Below are 19,568 nucleotides of genomic sequence, written 5' to 3' on the forward strand. Positions count from 1 at the left end.
TATTTAGAAACTGATGTTTTAACTTCTGTAGTTTTTTTTGATTGAGAGCAAACAAGGAGCTGTAGCCTATTTAAACTGCTCAGTGCACCTTCCACATAGTTTTTCCCAGGTCTCCAAAGTCTAAAGTCTACAGAGATTTAATCTCACAAACCAGAAGTCTAAAGTCTACAGAGATTTAATCTCACAAACAAAGTATGTATAAAGGACGAATAACTAATGGCTAAATGTCACTATTTTCAAGCTTTTTGGATTAATAGATGCCTGGCTATATCACATGTTCTGTGATCAAGAGCTCATGTGAGTGCCTGCCTTCGAGGCACATACATGGTCCTACTCCCAACCGACCTTTAGTCTTCTGTAGCAGCCACAAGTCTCCGCCTCTCACACGGCGCTAACCCGATCCCCACCCTATGATCCCCACTCACTCCAAATCCCCTGCCACCACCCCTCAAGCCCCTACCACCGCCAGCCTCTTCCTCCCCAGCCCTGATTCCGAAAACTCTGTCCCTGTGAGAATCCGGCTCTTCACGCAAGCCATTTTCTAACTTTGTCCCGAATAGAAAAAAGGAATAAACAACGCGAAAAGTGGAGATAGGAGCAAACCGGATAAGTGTTCTATTGCCCCGATTGTTGGCCCGCGGCGGGGTGCAAAAAGGGCAGGCCGAAAAAAGACCGTAAGATGTGGATCTGGTACATCTTGCTTAGTTCGGGGACGGGCTCAAGCTCGGTTGGTAAGTTTTTTTTTTTTAAATACGTAGCTTTTCGTATTCAAGCTTTTTCATCTGTTCGGCGCTTCTAACAGTACCGCTGTGGCTGCTCTGGAAGGGAAAGAACAAGCGTGCTTTCGCAACAGACGTAACAAAAACGATATATCCTATTTGCCACTTTTGTGTGCACAATATCGTTGTCAAAACGTTACACTGTTGCAATGTAACCAGCGCTAACTTCAAGCGGAGTTTGGGCAAAGTATGTGCAACCAACAGGCTGCGAAGTCTTTAGTTCCGCTACGTCCCGTTGTTTTACTTTTGCCAACCCGAAAGCAGCGGGCTATTCTCATATTCCTGTTCTTTTCTTGTGGTGTGTAGGCTATGTTTCCCAGGACATCGCATTGCATGTCAGTTTATGCCGTTAAACGTTTGGCAGCCATGTGTAGGGCTAGGTTGCCTTATACTGTATGTTTGTGAGTAAGGATGCTATGTGAAGTGTGAGAGGAGTCAGAGGAAGCAGGGTAGTTATGATCTGAGGTTGTTGACAGGGCAACGTTGACAAGTCAATCTGTGCCCCTGCCCCGCCATGGCAGCTGAGGGGCCGAGTGGGGGCATGGAGAGAAGCCTAGCCTGCCTCTATTTACACTTCTATCAGACTGTGCCGCAGGCAGTAATATTACAGAATTACATTACCAGGATAGGATTTTAAATGCCTTCAGTATGGCTACATGAATTTGTGGCCTACCATGTATGCCTATATAATTATTGTAAGTACATGTAACCAGAGCCCTATATTGAGAGCAACTAGCCTACACAGAAAAACTGTAGTAACAATATTGTGTTTACAGTTACATAGTAGATCGTTTTTCATTCAATAAAGTCCAGTGTAGGCTCTAGTATGATGACTGTTACCAAGTTGCATAGACCATTCAACTTCCTTCCTACATGGTTTGAATAAAGACTGACAGGTGAGAGTTGATTTGCTGTGCAAAACACATTGAGCCACTATATTGGAGTTCAAAAGAGGATGCCTTTTTGTTATTCAAACTCAACATGTTTCAGATTTAAAGGCAACGTCAGAGTAGCGTCAGAGTAGTGAGTTGACTTGTCCGCAACGAGAACAGATTTGTCACTTTAAAATGTATGCTAAAAAAACATTTATTTTTAAAGTTTAACAAACCATACAACTCTATGAACAAGTACTACTTTGAACAATTTACACAGAAAATGTCACAAAACACATTTACTGGAAGAACTGTGCAGATGCAAAGTTTGGTAACGATATTACGGTAAAATCGCCCTTTGTTTCTAATGCGACAACGTTTTCCAAAAATTAAGATTCAAGGATGTCTGCAAGAAGATAGCTATGACATGACACGGTGAGTTTCGCATTTTTTATTTTGGTTATTGAACTATAGTAGGTGAAGTGGATTGAAAACTGCTAACGGAATTACATCATTGGTCCCTGATTTGTACTATACAGAAATACATAATTATAGGTGTGAATATCATTCTCTTCATGGTGATGCATCCTGAACAGGTACACAAATGTAGAAATATGCAATATATGTTTTGCATATTTGGGTATTATTCTACACACTGGCTATTATTTGAATGAGTTCAGCCCCCAAACGACCACATTTGGTTGGTCCAGACCAGACAAAATCTGAACCAATCATAGTTTGTTTCACAAGTTTGGACATCACGGTACAGCACAGTATGGCACAGCAGAGTTCAGTACAGTAAAGTACATATGTACAGTAGAGTACAGTGCATTAAAGCACATGTGGTTCTCTACTCCAGTGTACTCTACTGTACTTTAATGAACTCTACTGTACTGTACCTTTCTGTACAATACTGTACAGGTTCTAACGATGAACTTAGTCTTAAGATGCTTTTGGGAAACTGGGCCCTTTACTGTTCTCTACTGTGCTCTACTGTACTGTACTGTGCTGTCCAAACTTGTGAAACAGACATTTATGATTGGTTCATATTTGGCCCGTCCATGGATGTCCTTGTTACAGTAAATGGAAAGGTGGTAGGTGTCGGTTATGGCCGTGACTAACTGGCGAGAGAGAGGAGGGAGAGGTTGTCCAGATTGTTTTTATAGTCTTGCTTTGACCACCAGATGACAGAAAGAAAACAGTTATGAGCTGAACATAACAGTATGCCAGTGGAAAGGAGGACTGTAGCACGTGACCCAACTGTGTTTTGTGATTTCAGTAATTACGAGTTTTAATCACTTAATAATTCATAAACAAACTTGATATCGGTAAAAACACGAACTAATTGGTACATCTAACTTTCCTTGTTACGTATGTGAATGTTCATTATTCTCCCTCATGAGGGAGAGAAATTAGAAATAAATATCTTAAAAATATGTAGGTTTTTCGTAACAGAATTACAAGCATAAGGTCATGTTTTAAAACTTTACAGTAGGCAAATAATGTATCCGAAACTAAATATAAGTGTTGATATTAGTTGGCAGGGGTCTTTACTTTAACATTATTATGTTTTCATCCGTTTCTCATACCTTTTAAGACTTTTCTGGTAGATGTTTTCTAAGACCCCTTTTCCATCTCTCTGACCAGAAATCAAAGCCTTTGCTTATTCCTAATTTTATTTTATTTTTTTATTTTTTATTTATGCCTTAATAAAAAAAATAAAAAGAGACTTAGCTTTCATTTGACACCCAATATGGACTTCTCATGTTGGTGCTCATGGGTCCCAGACCCAAATCATTTAGCTGTGTAGCCTGCTACCTGTCAGTTTGTGAGACACATGCTTTTTAAATAAATATTGTTTTCGCTGCATGTTTGTGCTCTAAAAGGGATGTCTATTTAATTCTGACAACTAATTCCCAGCCATCTGCTATTCTGCTACTCATTTTACATTTTGGAGTGGGGGAAGGTTTTTTAGCTGACACACTTTTGTCTTGATGTCTTTCTCGGTAACTCTCATTTCACATTTGTTTGGCACTTGTGAAATCTGGTATAAAACACAGTCTCAGTCTCAGTGTTGCAGTGCAGTATGAAGGCCTATATTACTTTAGTTGGAAATATCTTAAACAGTGGTAAATCCATACATATGACACATGCATTAAATGTGTTAAAGTTATATGTTTTATTAGATTTAGAGGGCTGTCAAACTTCAGGCCTCCACTCTGCGACCGACCCATTTTGGTCTGACCGATGAAGGTCACCCAGACCTGATCTCTCACAGACACACACACACACACACACACACACACACACACACACACACACACACACACACACACACAGCTGGCTATCGTTAATAACAAAGTGAAACCGAGCAAATTAAACCTGCACATACATTGTAAATATAACTTTCCAAAATGGACTCCAGGTCTGTCTGTTTGTGCTCTGCAGAGGCCATTTAATGTGTCTTCCTCCTCCCGTGACTCTGTGTTCAATGGCACCCTGTTCTGTTGGGTTGGGTTGTAAAGAATTACCGTTATAATGAACCATATAAATCACAACAGACCTGGCTGGAATACAGTTGGAATAACTTCAGTGTGTGTGTGTGTGTGTGTGTGTGTGTGTGTGTGTGTGTGTGTGTGTGTGTGTGTGTGTGTGTGTGTGTGTGTGTGTGTGTGTGTGTGTGTGTGTGTGTGTGTGTGTGTGTGTGTGTGTGTGTGTGTGTGTGTGTGTGTGGTCATTTTTGTGCTCTTTTCCAGGCTTGCCCCTGAAGTGAGGTAAAGTGAGAGAATGGCCCAAAAAACTTTTATTAGTCATTAGCACTATAGAATAGTGGTATTCCACCATCTTCTCATTGAAGACCCATGTGAATCACCAAAGCTCCACCTGACCATGTCTCACCTGTCAGAATGAATGCATAATGAAGTGATAGTGCTAGCATAGCATATATAGTGAGGTAAAGTATTTGGACAGTGACATTTGTTATGTTGTTTTGGCTCTGTACTCAGCACTTTGAATTTGTAATGATGCAATGACAATAAGTGCTGACTGTCAACTTTGTTTTGTGTATTTTCATCCATATCGGATGAACCATTTAGAAAAGGCAGCACTTTTATAGATAGTCCCCCCATTTTAGGGAACCAGAAATATTTGGATAAATTCGCTTATCTGTATTAAAGTAGTCCAAAGTTTTGTATTTAATCCCACATTCCTAGCAAACAATGACTACTACATCAAACTTGTGACTACACACTTGTTGGACGCATTTGCAGTTTATTTTGGTTGTTTCTGATTATTTTGTGCCCAACAGAAATGAATGGGAAATAATATATTGTGTTATTTTGGAGTCACTTAGTATCAATAAAAATAGAATATGTTTCCTAACAATTCTACGTTAATGTGGATGGTACCATGATTACGAATAATCATTCATGAATTGTGAATAATGAAGAGTGAGAATGTTACAGAGGCATAAATATCATAACCCCCCCCAAAATCATGGTAGCATCCACATTAATGTAGAAGTGTTCAGAAACATATTTCATTCTTATTTACAATAAAAGTGACTCCAAAATGACACAATACATTATTTACCATTAATTTACAGTACCAGTCAAAAGTTTGAACACACCTACTCATTCAAGGGTTTTTCTTTATTTTTACTATTTTCTACATTGTAGAATAATAGTGAAGACATCAAAACTATGAAATAACACATATGGAATCATGTAATAACCAAAAAAGTGTTAAACAAATCAAATTATATTTGAGATTCTTCAAAGTAGCCACCCTTTGCCTTGATGACAGCTTTGCACACTCTGGGCATTCTCTCAACCAGCTTCACCTGGAAGCTTTCCAACAGTCTTGAAGGAGTTCCCACATATGCTGAGCACTTGTTGGCTGTTTTTCCTTCACTCTGCGGTCCAACTCATCTCAAACCATCTCAATTGGTTTGAGGTGGGGGGATTGTGGATGCCAGATCATCTGATGCAGCACTCCATCACTCTCCTTCATGGTCAAATAGCCCTTACAGAGGTGTGTTGGGTCATTGTCCTGTTGAAAAACAAATGATAGTCCCACACAAGCGCAAACCAGATGGGATGGCGTATCACTGCAGAATGCTGTGGTAGCCATGCTGGTTAAGTGTACCTTGAATTTTAAATAAATCACTGACAGTGTCACCAGCAAAGCACCATCACACCACCTCCTCCATGCTTCACAGTGGAAACTACACATGCGGAGATTATCCATTCACCTACTCTGCGTCTCACAAAGACATGGCAGTTGGAACCAAAAATCTCAAATTTTGACTCATCAGACAAATGGACAGATATCCACCGGTCTAATGTCCATTGCTCATGTTTCTTGGCCCAAGCAAGTCTCTTCTTCTTATTGGTGTCCTTTAGTAGTAGTTTCTTTGCAGCAATTCGACCATGAAGGCCTGATTCACGCAGTCTCTTCTGAACAGTTGATGTTGAGATGTGTCTGTTACTTGAACTCTGTGAAGCATTTATTTGGGCTGCAATTTCTGAGGCTGGTAACTCTAATGAACTTGTCCTTTGCAGCAGAGGTAACTCTGGGTCTTCCTTTCCTGTGGTGGTCCTCATGAGAGCCAGTTTCATCATAGCACTTGATGGTTGTTGCGAATGCATTTCAAGAAACTTCAAAGTTCTTGACATTTTCCAGATTGACTGACCTTCTTGTCTTAAAGTAATGACGGACTGTCATTTCCCTTTGCTTATTTGAGCTGTTCTTGCCATAATATGGACTTGGTATTTTACCTAATAGCCCAATCTTCTGTATTAGAGGTCGACCGATTATGATTTTTCGATACCGATACCGATTATTGGAGGACCAAAAAAGCCGGTACCGATTAATCGGACAATTTTTTTAAACATTTATTTGTAATAATGACAATTACAACAATACTGAATGAACACTTATTTTAACTTAATATAATACATAAATAAAATCAATTCAGCCTCAAATAAATAATGAAACATGTTCAATTTGGTTTAAATAATGCAAAAACAAAGTGTTGGAGAAGAAAGTAAAAGTGCAATATGTGCCATGTAAAAAAGCTAACGTTTAAGTTCCTTGCTCAGAACATGAGAACCTATGAAAGCTGGTGGTTCCTTTTAACATGAGTCTTCAATATTCCCAGGTAAGAAGTTTTAGGTTGTAGTTATTATAGGAATTATAGGACTATTTCTCTCTATACGATTTATATTTCATATACCTTTGACTATTGGATGTTCTTATAGGCACTTTAGTATTGCCAGTGTAACAGTATAGCTTCCGTCCCTCTCCTCACTCCTACCTGGGCTCGAACCAGGAACACATCGACAACAGCCACCCTCGAAGCAGCGTTACCCATGTAGAGCAAGGTGAACAACCACTCCCAAGTCTCAGAGCGAGTGACGTTTGAAATGCTATTAGCGCGCACCCGCTAACTAGCTATCCATTTCACATGGGGTACACCAGCGTAATCTCGGGGGTTGAGTCATAAACAGCGCAATGCTTGAAGAATTGCGAAGAGCTGCTGGCAAAACGCACGAAGGTGCTGTTTGAATGAATGCTTACGAGCCTGCTGCTGCCTACCATCGCTCAGTCAGACTGCTCTATCAAATATCAAATCTTAATTATAATATAATAACACACAGAAATACGAGCCTTTGGTCATTAATATGGTCGAATCCGGAAACTATAATTTCGAAAACGAAACGTTTATTATTTCAGTGAAATACGGAACCGTTCCGTATTTTATCTAACCGGTGGCATCCCTAAGTCTAAATATTCCTGTTACATTGCACAACCTTCAATGTTATGTCATAATTATGTACAATTCTGGCAAATTAATAACAGCCTTTGTTAGGAATAAATGGACTTCACACAGTTCGCAATGAGCCAGGCGGCCCAAACTGCTGTATATACCCTGACTACTTGCACTGAACGCAAGAGAAGTGACACAAATTCATGTTAGCAGGCAATATTAACTAAATATGCAGGTTTAAAAATATATACTTGTGTATTGATTTTAAAGAAAGGCATTGATGTTTATGGTTAGGTACATTGGTGCAACGACAGTGCTTTTTTTGCAAATGTGCTTGTTAAATCATCACCCGTTTGTCGAAGTAGGCTGTGATTCGATGAGAAATTAACAGGCACCGCATCGATTATATGCAAAGCAGGACACGTTAGATAGACTAGTAATATCATCAACCATGTGTAGTTAACTAGTGATTATGTTATGATTGATAGTTTTTTATAAGATAAGTTTAATGCTAGCTAGCAACTTACCTTGGCTTCTTGCTGCCCTCGCGTAACAGGTAGTCAGCCTGCCATGCAGGCTCCTCATGGAGTGCAATGTAAGGCAGGTGGTTAGAGCATTGGACTAGTAACCAGAAGGTTGGAAAAAACGAATCCCCCCTGAACAAGGCAGTTAACCCCCGTTCCTAGGCCGTCATTGAAAATAAGAATGTGTTCTTAATCTGACTTGCCTAGTTAAATAAAGGTGTAAAAAAAAAATACAAAAAAATCGGCAAATCGGTGGCCAAAAATACCAATTACCGATTCTTATTGAAAACTTGAAATCGGCCCTAATTAATCGGCCATTCCGACTACCTTGTCACAACACAACTGATTGGCCCAAACACATTAAGAAGGAAAGAAATTTCACAAATGAACTTTTAACAAGGCACACCTGTTAATTGAAATGCATTCCAGGTGACTACCTCATGAAGCAGTTTTTTTGAGAATGCCAAGAGTGTGCAAAGCTGTCATCAAGGCAAAGGGTGGCTACTTTGAAGAATCTCAAATATAAAATATATTTTGATTTGTATAACACTTTTTTGGTTACTACATGATTCCATATGTGTAATTTAATCGTTTTGATGTGTTCACTATTATTCTACAATGTAGAAAATAGTACAAATAAATAAAAGGTAGGTGTGTCCAAATTTTTACTTGGTACTGTATATTGTGAACCAAATAATCTGAAACACAACCAAAAGCAACTGCAAATGCATCCAACAAGTTTGTAGTCACAAGCTTGATGTAGTCATTGCTTGCTAGGAATATGGGACCAAATACTTAACCTTTGACTACTTTAATACACATACTGCGTAAGTGAATTTGTCAGAATACTTTTGGTTACTTAAAATGTGGGACTATGTATAAAACGTGCTGTTCTTTCTAAACCTGGGTTTCCTAAACTGAGTCCTTGGGACTCCAAGGGGTGCACATTTTGGTTTTTGCCCTAGCACTACACAGCTGATTCACCTAATCAACTAATCATCAAGTTTTGATAATTTGAATCAGCTGTGTAGTGTTAGGGCAAAAACAAATGTGCACCCCGTGGAATCCCGAGGACCGAGTTTGGGAAACGCTGTTCTAAATGTTTCACCCGATATGGATGAAAATACTTTCAAATTAAAGATGACAGTCTGCACTTTAACCTCATAGTCATTGTACCAATTCAGTATAGAGCCCAAAAAAAAAAATGTGTCACTGTACAAATACTTTTGGACCTCACTGTACATTTGTGGCCAAAAGTTTTGAGAATTACACAAATATTAATTTCCACAAAGTTTGCTGCTTCAGTGTCTTTAGATATTTTTGTCAGATGTTACTATGGAATACTGAATTATAATTACAAGTATTTCATAAGTGTCCAAGGCTTTTATTGACAATTACATGAAATTGAGCCAAAGAGTCAATATTTGCAGTGTTGACCCTTCTTTTTCAAGACCTCTGCCCTGGCATGCTGTCAATTTACTTCTGGGCCATATCCTGACTGGTGGCAGCCCATTCTTGCATAATCAATGCTTGGAGTTTGTCAGAATTTGTGGGTTTTTGTTTGTCCACCCGCCTCTTGAGGATTGACCACAAGTTCTCAATGGGATTAAGGTCTGGGGAGTTTCCTGGCCATGGACCCATAATATCGAAGTTTTGTTCCCTGAGCCACTTAGTTATCACTTTTTTCACCTTATGGCAAGGTGCTCCATCATGCTGGAAAAGGCATTGTTCATCACCAAACTGTTCCTGGATGGTTGGGAGAAGTTGCTCTCTGAGGATGTGTTGGTACCATTCCTTATTGTGTTCTTAGGAAAAATTGTGAGTGAGCCCACTCCCTTGGCTGAGAAGCAACCCCACACATGAATGGTCTCAGGATGCTTAACTGTTGGCATGACACAGGACTGATGGTAGCGCTCACCTTGTCTTCTCCGGACAAGCTTTTTTACGGATGCCCCAAAAAATCAGAAAGGGGATTCATCAGAGAAAATGACTTTACCCCAGTACTTAGCAGTCCAATCCCTGTACCTTTTGCAGAATATCAGTCTGTCCCTGATGTTTTTCCTGAAGAGAAGTTGCTTCTTTGCTGCCCTTCTTGACACCAGGCCATCCTCCAAAAGTCTTCGCCTCACTGTGCGTGCAGATGCACTCACACCTGCCTGCTGCCATTCCTGAGCAAGCTTTATACTGGTGGTGCCCCGATCCCGCAGCTGAATCAACTTTAGGAGACGGTCCTGGCGCTTGCTGGACTTTCTTGGGTGCCCTGAAGCCTTCTTCACAACAATTGAACCGCTCTCCTTGAAGTTCTTGATGATCCGATAAATGGTTGATTTAGGTGCAATATTACTGGCAGCAATATCCTTGCCTGTGAAGCCCTTTTTGTGCAAAGCACTGATGACGGCACGTGTTTCCTTGCAGGTAACCATGTTTGACAGAGGAAGAACAATGATTCCAAGCACCACCCTCCTTTTGAAGCTTCCAGTCTGTTATTCGAACTCAATCAGTATGACAGAGTGATCTCCAGCCTTGTCCTCGTCAACACTCACACCTGTGTTAACGAGAGAATCACTGACATGATGTCAGCTGGTCCTTTTGTGGCAGGGCTGAAATGCAGTGGAAATGTTTTTTGTGGATTCAGTTCATTTGTATGGCAAAGAAGGACTTTGCAATTAATTGCAATTCATCTGATCACTCTTCATAACATTCTGGAGTATATGCAAATTGCCATCATACAAACTGAAGCAGCAGACTTTTTTAGGAGCCATTTTACCTGTTGCCAAGGCAGCAACTACTCTTCCTGGGGTCCAAACAAGGATATTATTTATTCAATGACTATCTCCTATACCTGCCGTCCTCAGATTTGTTATTGTATTTACTGTGAAGCAGTGTGCTATAAATAACGGCAATGTGAGGAAACAGACAGACGTAAGCATACCCGATATCTCCATAATCAAGATTAATGTGTTCCATTACAGTCTCAGTAGTACTTCACACTTCAAGACACAGGTGGTTGGATGTTTTCATTCATAACCACCATCAGATGCCGTAATAATTTCTCACCTGGTGAGACTCAGAGTCGAGGAGCAGAACCATGTTGTATATAGTTTACCTTTGGTTGATATTGTGCTCCTGTGTTGTTCTGTTGTCAGGGAAGGGTGTTTAGTGGCTAGCCCTGTGTGTGTGTGTGTCCACGCACAAACATCTGTGACTGTATGTGTGTCTGTGCAGTATGTGCACACCATTTGTGTGTGTGTTTTCACTTCAGCTGATATGCTCCCAATCATTATCCTACTGTGTCCCTTGAATTAGGCCTGCCTTGTGTGTGATAGAGTTGGTGCCATTCTCCACAGTTGTTAAACAAAGCCACATGACTGAAGTCACCTATCAGACCTCCCCAGCACAGCACCACACTTTCAACTCAATACCAGTGCTGTGTTTTGAACCTCTATCCCTGTTACAGACATGGGCCAGACTATTACAGACAGAATTCAGTAGTTGCAGCAGATATGAGAATTTCCCACGCTGTGCTTTCAAAAGTGCAGACAAATCCTCTATCGGCAATCATTGAATTCCTGAATAAAATACTACATGTAATGGGATTAATTAGACCAATTGTTTGTTATTCTTTCTGTATTATTTTCATTTAATTTGGATGGGATAAATAAATGATTGATGTGATTCTGTCCATCTCTACCTGAGATGTAGCATCTCCTTCCATCCAACCTGAGCTCTGCTCTGTGATCTATTAATCATGCTGCTTCATGTTTCATGGAGCTGGTCTATCTGGAGATGTATGGATCGGAGGGGAAACAAAAGAAGAGAGGTTTGAAAAAAAGGTTGTCCAGAGAACTCATTAGAAATTGATTGCTGATCGATCCAAAGTGCTTTGCTATTCCATGAAAGGCTCAGTCTCATCATTGTCGTCTATCGATCATATCTACTTCCCTGGAGCCAAGATTAAACCTTTGACTGGTTGGATGGTTTTATACATCGATAGCTAAGAATCTTCTCTGACATAGTTTGTGAAGTTCAAAGACCCTGTACTGCTAACTTCGGTGGGCCAAAGTTTGTAATCTTGGTGAGATATTTGAATAAGGTATATTCATAACATATGACTTGTTAACTGTACTGCTCACCATGGTCAGGCCTAGAATGTGCTGTATGCTCTTCCCGTTGGAGTTTATAACATTGATCCAGTCACTTCTGGTCTTCATTCAAATGGCCTCTCACAAGTGTAAACGTTCAAACTTTAATATGAGATATAGGCTTTAATCTGGGAGCTACTTCCCTGCGATAAATCTGTTTTGTTTTGGGAGTTTTTAAAGGAGACTCTTGTCTGGTTGGCAGTAATTGACTCCACACACTGGCACACACGAACACACACACCTAGCTGTACGCCAAAGCCAAGGAGTAGCAGCAGAGAAGTGTTACTTAAAAAAAAAACGTATTTATCCGAATGCCGTCTTTTAGAATAAAATGACAGTGCCATGTAGAGTGAGTACATGGCAGTGTTTCATGTCACTGCAGTGCTGTCTCCTGGCAACCCATTAACTGATCATCGCCACAGAAACAAGGAAGCCTGAGGAGGTTGGAGATTCCATTCCGCTCATTCTGGGCAGGGGTGGATATAACTTGGTATCTCCCATGGATAACCAAATCTACAGATTGTTTGTGACGCCTACAACACACCATTACCTCTTCTCTCCCTCTCTCTGTCGGTTTTCTTCTGTTCTCTCGTGTTGTGTGTCGGAAAAGGCCATTATGGCCCTGTGTTGTCCTCCTGTTGCCTGCCAGACAGCTGGGTCCCCTGCTGTCCCTGCGATCAGGAGTCATTTGCTGTGTTGTGTCACACAGCGTGACACCACGGACACAGACGGCAATCCCATCATCCCTCTGAGACTGGCTCACAGGGTGTTATTTGCTGTTGTGTACTATCTGCTATATACCATTGATTGTGTACTTATGTGCTGACTGAGTGTAGGTCACTGGATAAGAGCTACTACATTACTTTTATGATAGTGTTTGGGTTACACTAAACCTTGGTATGGATGTATTGGCAAAGTGCATGGTTTGTAGTTATATTCATGGCTATTTTCATGTGCTTGCAGTGGAGAGCTGAACTCCAAACAATAGCTTTGGACAGTCATGACATTATTATCTAATATTGATGCTCTAAATATGCAATCTATGGCTGTCTCTGACAAAAGAAAAATTGCTTGACTGACAGTCATCTTCGCTCTTTTTCAATTGATCAACATTTTAAAACGTCTATTTTTCCATATATAGACACACCCTATGTTTGAATAAAATCAACTATATGTAGGCTACTGAGGTTGTCTGATGCTTTAGGCACTGAAGCATACTTCATTAAAAATGAAGACACACAAATTACTAAAGATGGAGCCAGAGATCAATATAGCCTAACCAGAAGAACAAAAACCTGTTCCCCACCCGACCCTCCTCCTCCCGCTGCCTGCTGCTGGCCTTGTTGTTTTTATTAAATTTTTTATTTCTTTAACCTTCATTTAACTAGGCAAGTCAGCATTCCGTTGTGGAGGGATGACTGAAAAAAAGGCAAAAGGGCAAAGTACAAATGTAGTCCGATACTGAGCAAGACAAACTCTCAGGCTCAGTGTAGAACAAAAACTCTGCAATTTTAACTGGAGCAATTAGAACAGCTAAGTCTGCAAACATTCACCATTTCACACTCTAGACATCTAATTTCTGATTTGGAGTTTCATGTTTTTTTGTTGCAAAAGCCAACAAATAAAAACATTGCAGCCCTCAAGTAGAATATATCCTGATAAAAATAAGTGTCCTATACATCACATTGGCTACGCATGGCCTGTCTGCAAGGAACTTGAAACATTGTATCAACTATCAACTTCTCCTGCTAGCAAACCTGTAACATTGTATACAATATTCTGGACCTTCAGGCCAATGAGCTCCGGACAGACAGACACAGCTGTGGACTATTTGAGTAAGGGATAATCAGGTAGGCCTTTTTTATGGCGTTTCCACCGGATCAGAGCATAACATTTTTCCCCTTTCATGCTGAGTGGTTATCGAAAGGGAAAGAGCTGGAAAGATTTTTCAAATAGGCTACGTTGAGGAACTATTGTCATTCTCAATGGATGTAAAAACAGACTTTGTTTACTTGCTTTTTGAGGCAAAGAAAAAATGACTTTGAGAAGCTCAACAGTGATGGTGAGTTTAGAAAACCTGAAATAGTATCAGATCCCCAAATGGACACATTTCTAGGCCTACATTTGCGAGCAGGCCAGGTAGCCTAGGCCTACTTATATGCATTATCAGGTGCATGTCCTTACTCAATATTGACAGGAGTGCTCCAAACAAGACAATGAATAAACTGACAACTCGTAAATGGAATGAAATAAACCCCCCCCAAAAATGCACAGGTGTAACCAAGGTTGTGCCCTCTGCAAACAACGTGTCCTCTCCTACAATGACAATGGTAAGACTGTAATCATAATATAATGAATGCATTAACAGGAAGGACCGTAACCAAACAAACATTGTAGATTATAAAGGATGTTAATTAACGGTAAAGGTACTACTGGTGATACTGGTGTGCCATCCCTGCGATCTCCGATGGATTCGTCCACTCAGACAGGCGTGAATCAGACAGGTGTCTAGTGTGCCATAATTGTTTCAAATATATTTGCCACTGCTCGACTAAAACAATCTTGGTCGACCTACAGCCAGTCGACCAAACAATTGACCATTCGCCTAAATGGGGTCAGCCCTAATGCAATCACTGGCAAAGTAGTCATAAAGTCTATACATTGCAATCACACAAACCAAACACACAAATAGTTTTATTTAAATTGGACAGCTGACTTGTGTGTTTTGCATAATTTCTAATAAATATGTAGATCAGGGCTCTCCAACACTGTTCCGGGAGAGCTACACCCTCCTGTAGGATTTCAATCTAGCTTGATTCAGCTTATCAACCAGTTAATTTTTAGAATCAGGTGCGCTCGATTAGGGTTGGTGCGAAAACTTACAGGACGGTAGCCCTCCAGGAACAGGGTTGGCGAGCCCTGATGTAAATTGTCTGAATCAAATGTTCATTGTTTTATTAGGTGTGTGTGCTGCCATAGCAAGCTCTTTGGTATTCCTCATAGAATTACATATAGAACTTAAGTGAAAACGGCCTCAATAACCTGAAGTGAAACCTGGTCTTTGAGAAAATACTTTCTTCAGTGGTGAGTGTGACCTGTCGTTTATCCCTGTGCAAACAGTGAGTTTACCCCTAGATATATGTCACGTCCTGGCCACTATAAGGGTTAATTGTCATTTTAGTTTGGTCAGGACGTGGCAGAGGGTATTTGTTTTATGTGGTTCAGGGTGGTGTGTTAGTTAGGAGGGCGTTTGATTTATTATTTCCGGGTTTTGAGTTATGGTCTATGTTGATGTATTTCTATGTGTAGTCTGGTTGATCTGTTTCTATGTTGAGTTAATTGGGGTGGACTTCCAATTGAAGGCAGCTGTGTGGTGTTGCCTTTGATTGGAAGTCCTATATTAGTTGGGTGTGTTTGTCTGTGTATTTGTGGGAGATTGTTTCGTGTTTAGCGAGAGTGAGCGTAACAGGACTGTCTAGTAAATCGTGAGTACGTTGTTTATTATTTTTTGTGTTCACTTCTGAGTTAATAAACTTCAAGATGAGCATTGTCAATCCTGCTGCATATTGGTCCTCCTTTTCCGACGATGATTTTGCCATATCGTCTGACGACGACGATAAGTGTGACAATATATATATATATATATAAAAGGAACACTTAAACAACACAATGTAACTCCAAGTCAATCACACTTCTGTGAAATCAAACTGTCCACTTAGGAAGCAACACTGACAATACATTTCACATGCTGTTGTGCAAATGGAATAGACAACAGGTGGAAATTATATGCAATTAGCAAGACACCCCCCAATAAAGGAGTGGTTCTGCAGGTGGGGACCACAGACCACTTCTCAGTTCCTATGCTTCCTGGCTGATGTTTTGGTCACTTTTGGATGCTGGCGGTGCTTTCACTCTAGTGGTAGCATGAGACGGAGTCTACAACCCACACAAGTGGCTCAGGTAGTGCAGCTCATCCAGGATGGCACATCAATGCGAGCTGTGGCAAGAAGGTTTGCTGTGTCTGTCAGCGTAGTGTCCAGAGCATGGAGGCGCTACCAGGAGACAGGCCAGTACATCAGGAGATGTGGAGGAGGCCGTAGGAGGGCAACAACCCAGCAGCAGGACCGCTACCTCTGCCTTTGTGCAAGGAGGAGCAGGAGGAGCACTGCCAGAGCCCTGCAAAATGACCTCCAGCAGGCCATAAATGTGCATGTGTCTGCTCAAACGGTCAGAAACAGACTCCATGAGGGTGGTATGAGGGCCCGACGTCCACAGGTGGGGGTTGCGCTTACAGCCCAACACCGTGCAGGACGTTTGGCATTTGCCAGAGAACACCAAGATTGGCAAATTCGCCACTGGCGCCCTGTGCTCTTCACAGATGAAAGCAGGTTCACACTGAGCACGTGACAGACGTGACAGAGTCTGGAGACGCCATGGAGAACGTTCTGCTGCCTGCAACATCCTCCAGCATGACCGGTTTGGCGGTGGGTCAGTCATGGTGTGGGGTGGCATTTCTTTGGGGGGCCGCACAGCCCTCCATGTGCTCGCCAGAGGTAGCCTGACTGCCATTAGGTACCGAGATGAGATCCTCAGACCCCTTGTGAGACCATATGCTGGTGCGGTTGGCCCTGGGTTCCTCCTAATGCAAGACAATGCTAGACCTCATGTGGCTGGAGTGTGTCAGCAGTTCCTGCAAGAGGAAGGCATTGATGCAATGGACTGGCCCGCCCGTTCCCCAGACCTGAATCCAATTGAGCACATCTGGGACATCATGTCTCGCTCCATCCACCAACGCCACATTGCACCACAGACTGTCCAGGAGTTGGCGGATGCTTTAGTCCAGGTCTGGGAGGAGATCCCTCAGGAGACCATCTGCCACCTCATCAGGAGCATGCCCAGGCGTTGTAGGGAGGTCATACAGGCACGTGGAGGCCACACACACTACTGAGCCTCATTTTGACTTGTTTTAAGGACATTACATCAAAGTTGGATCAGCCTGTAGTGTGGTTTTCCACTTTAGTTTTGAGTGTGACTCCAAATCCAGACCTCCATGGGTTGATAAATTGGATTTCCATTGATTATTTTTGTGTGATTTTGTTGTCAGCACATTCAACTATGTAAAGAAAAAAGTATTTAATAAGATTATTTCATTCATTCAGATTTAGGATGTGTTATTTTAGTGTTCCCTTTATTTTTTTGAGCAGTGTGTATATATATATGGGTTGATATATATATATATATATATATATATATATAGGGGTAAACTCACTGTTTGCACAGGGATAAACGACAGGTCACACTCACCACTGAAGAAAGTATTTTCTCAAACAAGTTTTTAATGTGAAACTCCAAATCAGAAATGAGATGTCTAGAGTGTGAAATTGTGAATGTTTGCAGACTTAGCTGTTCTACTTGCTCCAGTTAACATTGCAGAGTTTTTGTTCTACACTGAGCCTGAGAGTTTGTCTTGCTCAGTGTTCGATTACATTTGTACTTTGCCCCTTCTGCATTTTTTTCAGTCATACCTCCGCAAGTCTGCATTCCTTAGAATAAATACTGATGTGAATACTAATAAAAAAACATTGAATATGCCTTATCTCTGTGGTTTTTCATTGAGGATAAAGCAACATAAATACAAGAGTAACATATCAAATTGGTGACTGATGGACAGACAGACGGACGGACGGAATGACTGAATGGAGGGTTGACTTCTTTCTGAGTGAAGTGGCCAGCTGACTCATCAAGACTTCTAACACCTCTCCTTCCTCCCGTGGGATGGAGAGGTGTGATTAGGGCTGGCACAATTACCGTATAACCGTGTACCTGCCAGTTATGGATGAAGACCGTCATGAAAATAAAATAACCGTCATAACTCCCTGCTACAGCAGCACATGGAGTCAGGAGCAGAGGAGAGGGTCAAATATTTTAGTTTTTTTAAATACCTAGGTATGATCTTCCTCTCCTCCCCTCTTCTCTCACATCACATTGGCATTCAGCTGAGGCTACCAGTGGAATTCTCTCCACCTTTTATTACGTGCTCACTCACACAGACACTAACCTCTCGGGTGAAACTCCAATCACAGATGAGAATCTTTCAACAGAAAAGCCAATTACGCACTTGATGTTACTCTCCCAGGCAAGTGCATCAATGAACAAATAAGATCAATCTCAATTTGGCAGACTATAAATAATTACCTCTTTGTCACAATTAATTTCAAAGCTGTGACTTAAGACCCCATGATATTGATATTGAATTTCCCATTATTGCCTACCTGAAAATACCACTCGTTAAGCGGAGATCAGCTCAGAGCATCGTACCGGAGCCTGGGCGTTCTCCCTGGTGTATAATGGATGATGAAATATGTCATGTAAGAAGGAAGGCAATAATATTTGCCTGTCTGTGAATGATTTTAGAGAGGTGAATTCAGGCGGAAGAGAGAGGAAGGAGGAGGAGCACATAGATTTCTGACACAACAGGAGTGAAACAGTCTTTAAACCCCTAGGAGACACACACACACATTCTCAATCTCTCTCTTAACACAAAGTCAAACTGCTTGCGCATGTGTGGGTGTGAACGCTTGCATGTTTGTGAGCGTGTGTGTATGTGTGTAATGGGTAATCCTTTCCTGGAGGGGGACAGTGGAGACGATGCGCTCATCTTCACCAGAACTAATCGGCTGATGCTGCCTGCTGTTTACATCTCCCCCCTTGCCAGCCCAAATCAAATGCAAAGCCCATGTTAATTGCTTTAATGCTGCTTCTCTGTCAACCGTGGCTTGGCTTGGCTCCCCATGACCAGGCCACTAAATCATATCAAATAAAATGTTATTTGTCACATGCGCTGAATACAACAGGTGTAGTTGACCTTACCGTGAAATGCTTACTTACAAGCCCTTAACCAACAATGCAGTTCAAGAAATAGAGATAAGCAATAACTAAATAAACAAACAAAAAATTATAAAATCAAAAAGTAACACAAGAAAATTACATAACAATAACAAGGCTATATACAGGGGCTACTGGTACTGAGTCAATGTGAGGGGGTACAGGTTAGTCGAGATAATTTGTAAAGTGACTATGCATAGATAATAAACAGTGACTGGCAGCAGTGTAAAAACAATCGGGGGGTGGTTCAATGTAAATTGTCAGGATGTCCATCTGATTAATTGTTCAGCAGTCTCATGGCTTGGGGTAGAAGCTGATAAGGAGCCTTTTGGTCCTAGACTTGGCGCTCCAGTACCACCTGCCGTGCGGTAGCAGAGAGAACAGTCTATGACTTTGGTGACTGGAGTCTTTGACAATTTTTTGGGCCTTCCTCTGACAGGAGCTTGTCCCCAGTGATGTAATGGGTTGTGTGCACCCACTCATGCATAAATAAAGGTACAAAAATATATTTTAAATCATGTGTACACATTATGTATCTGTTGGGTGGAGATAGAGCTGGGAAGATAAACCTAAAAGTATCTACACTGACCATACCG

General features: G+C 41.2%; 1 protein-coding gene across 2 annotated transcripts in view; it reads left to right on the forward strand.

Annotated features, from left to right (window-relative positions):
• Positions 1–384: 384 nt before the first annotated feature.
• ldlrad3 (low density lipoprotein receptor class A domain containing 3) overlaps positions 385–19,568 on the forward strand; it is a 127,960-nt gene continuing 108,776 nt past the window's right edge. The window contains exon 1 of one of the 2 annotated variants that reach the window (XM_014148336.2): positions 385–731. In XM_014148336.2, the coding sequence (XP_014003811.1) occupies positions 680–731 (52 nt within the window). In that variant the 5' untranslated portion in view covers positions 385–679. The remainder of the gene's footprint in view (positions 732–19,568) is intronic. The other variant, XM_014148335.2, reaches the window with a different exon arrangement.

This window comes from Salmo salar, chromosome ssa16 (genome assembly GCF_905237065.1).
Source record: "Salmo salar chromosome ssa16, Ssal_v3.1, whole genome shotgun sequence".
Taxonomy (NCBI): Eukaryota; Metazoa; Chordata; class Actinopteri; order Salmoniformes; family Salmonidae; genus Salmo; species Salmo salar.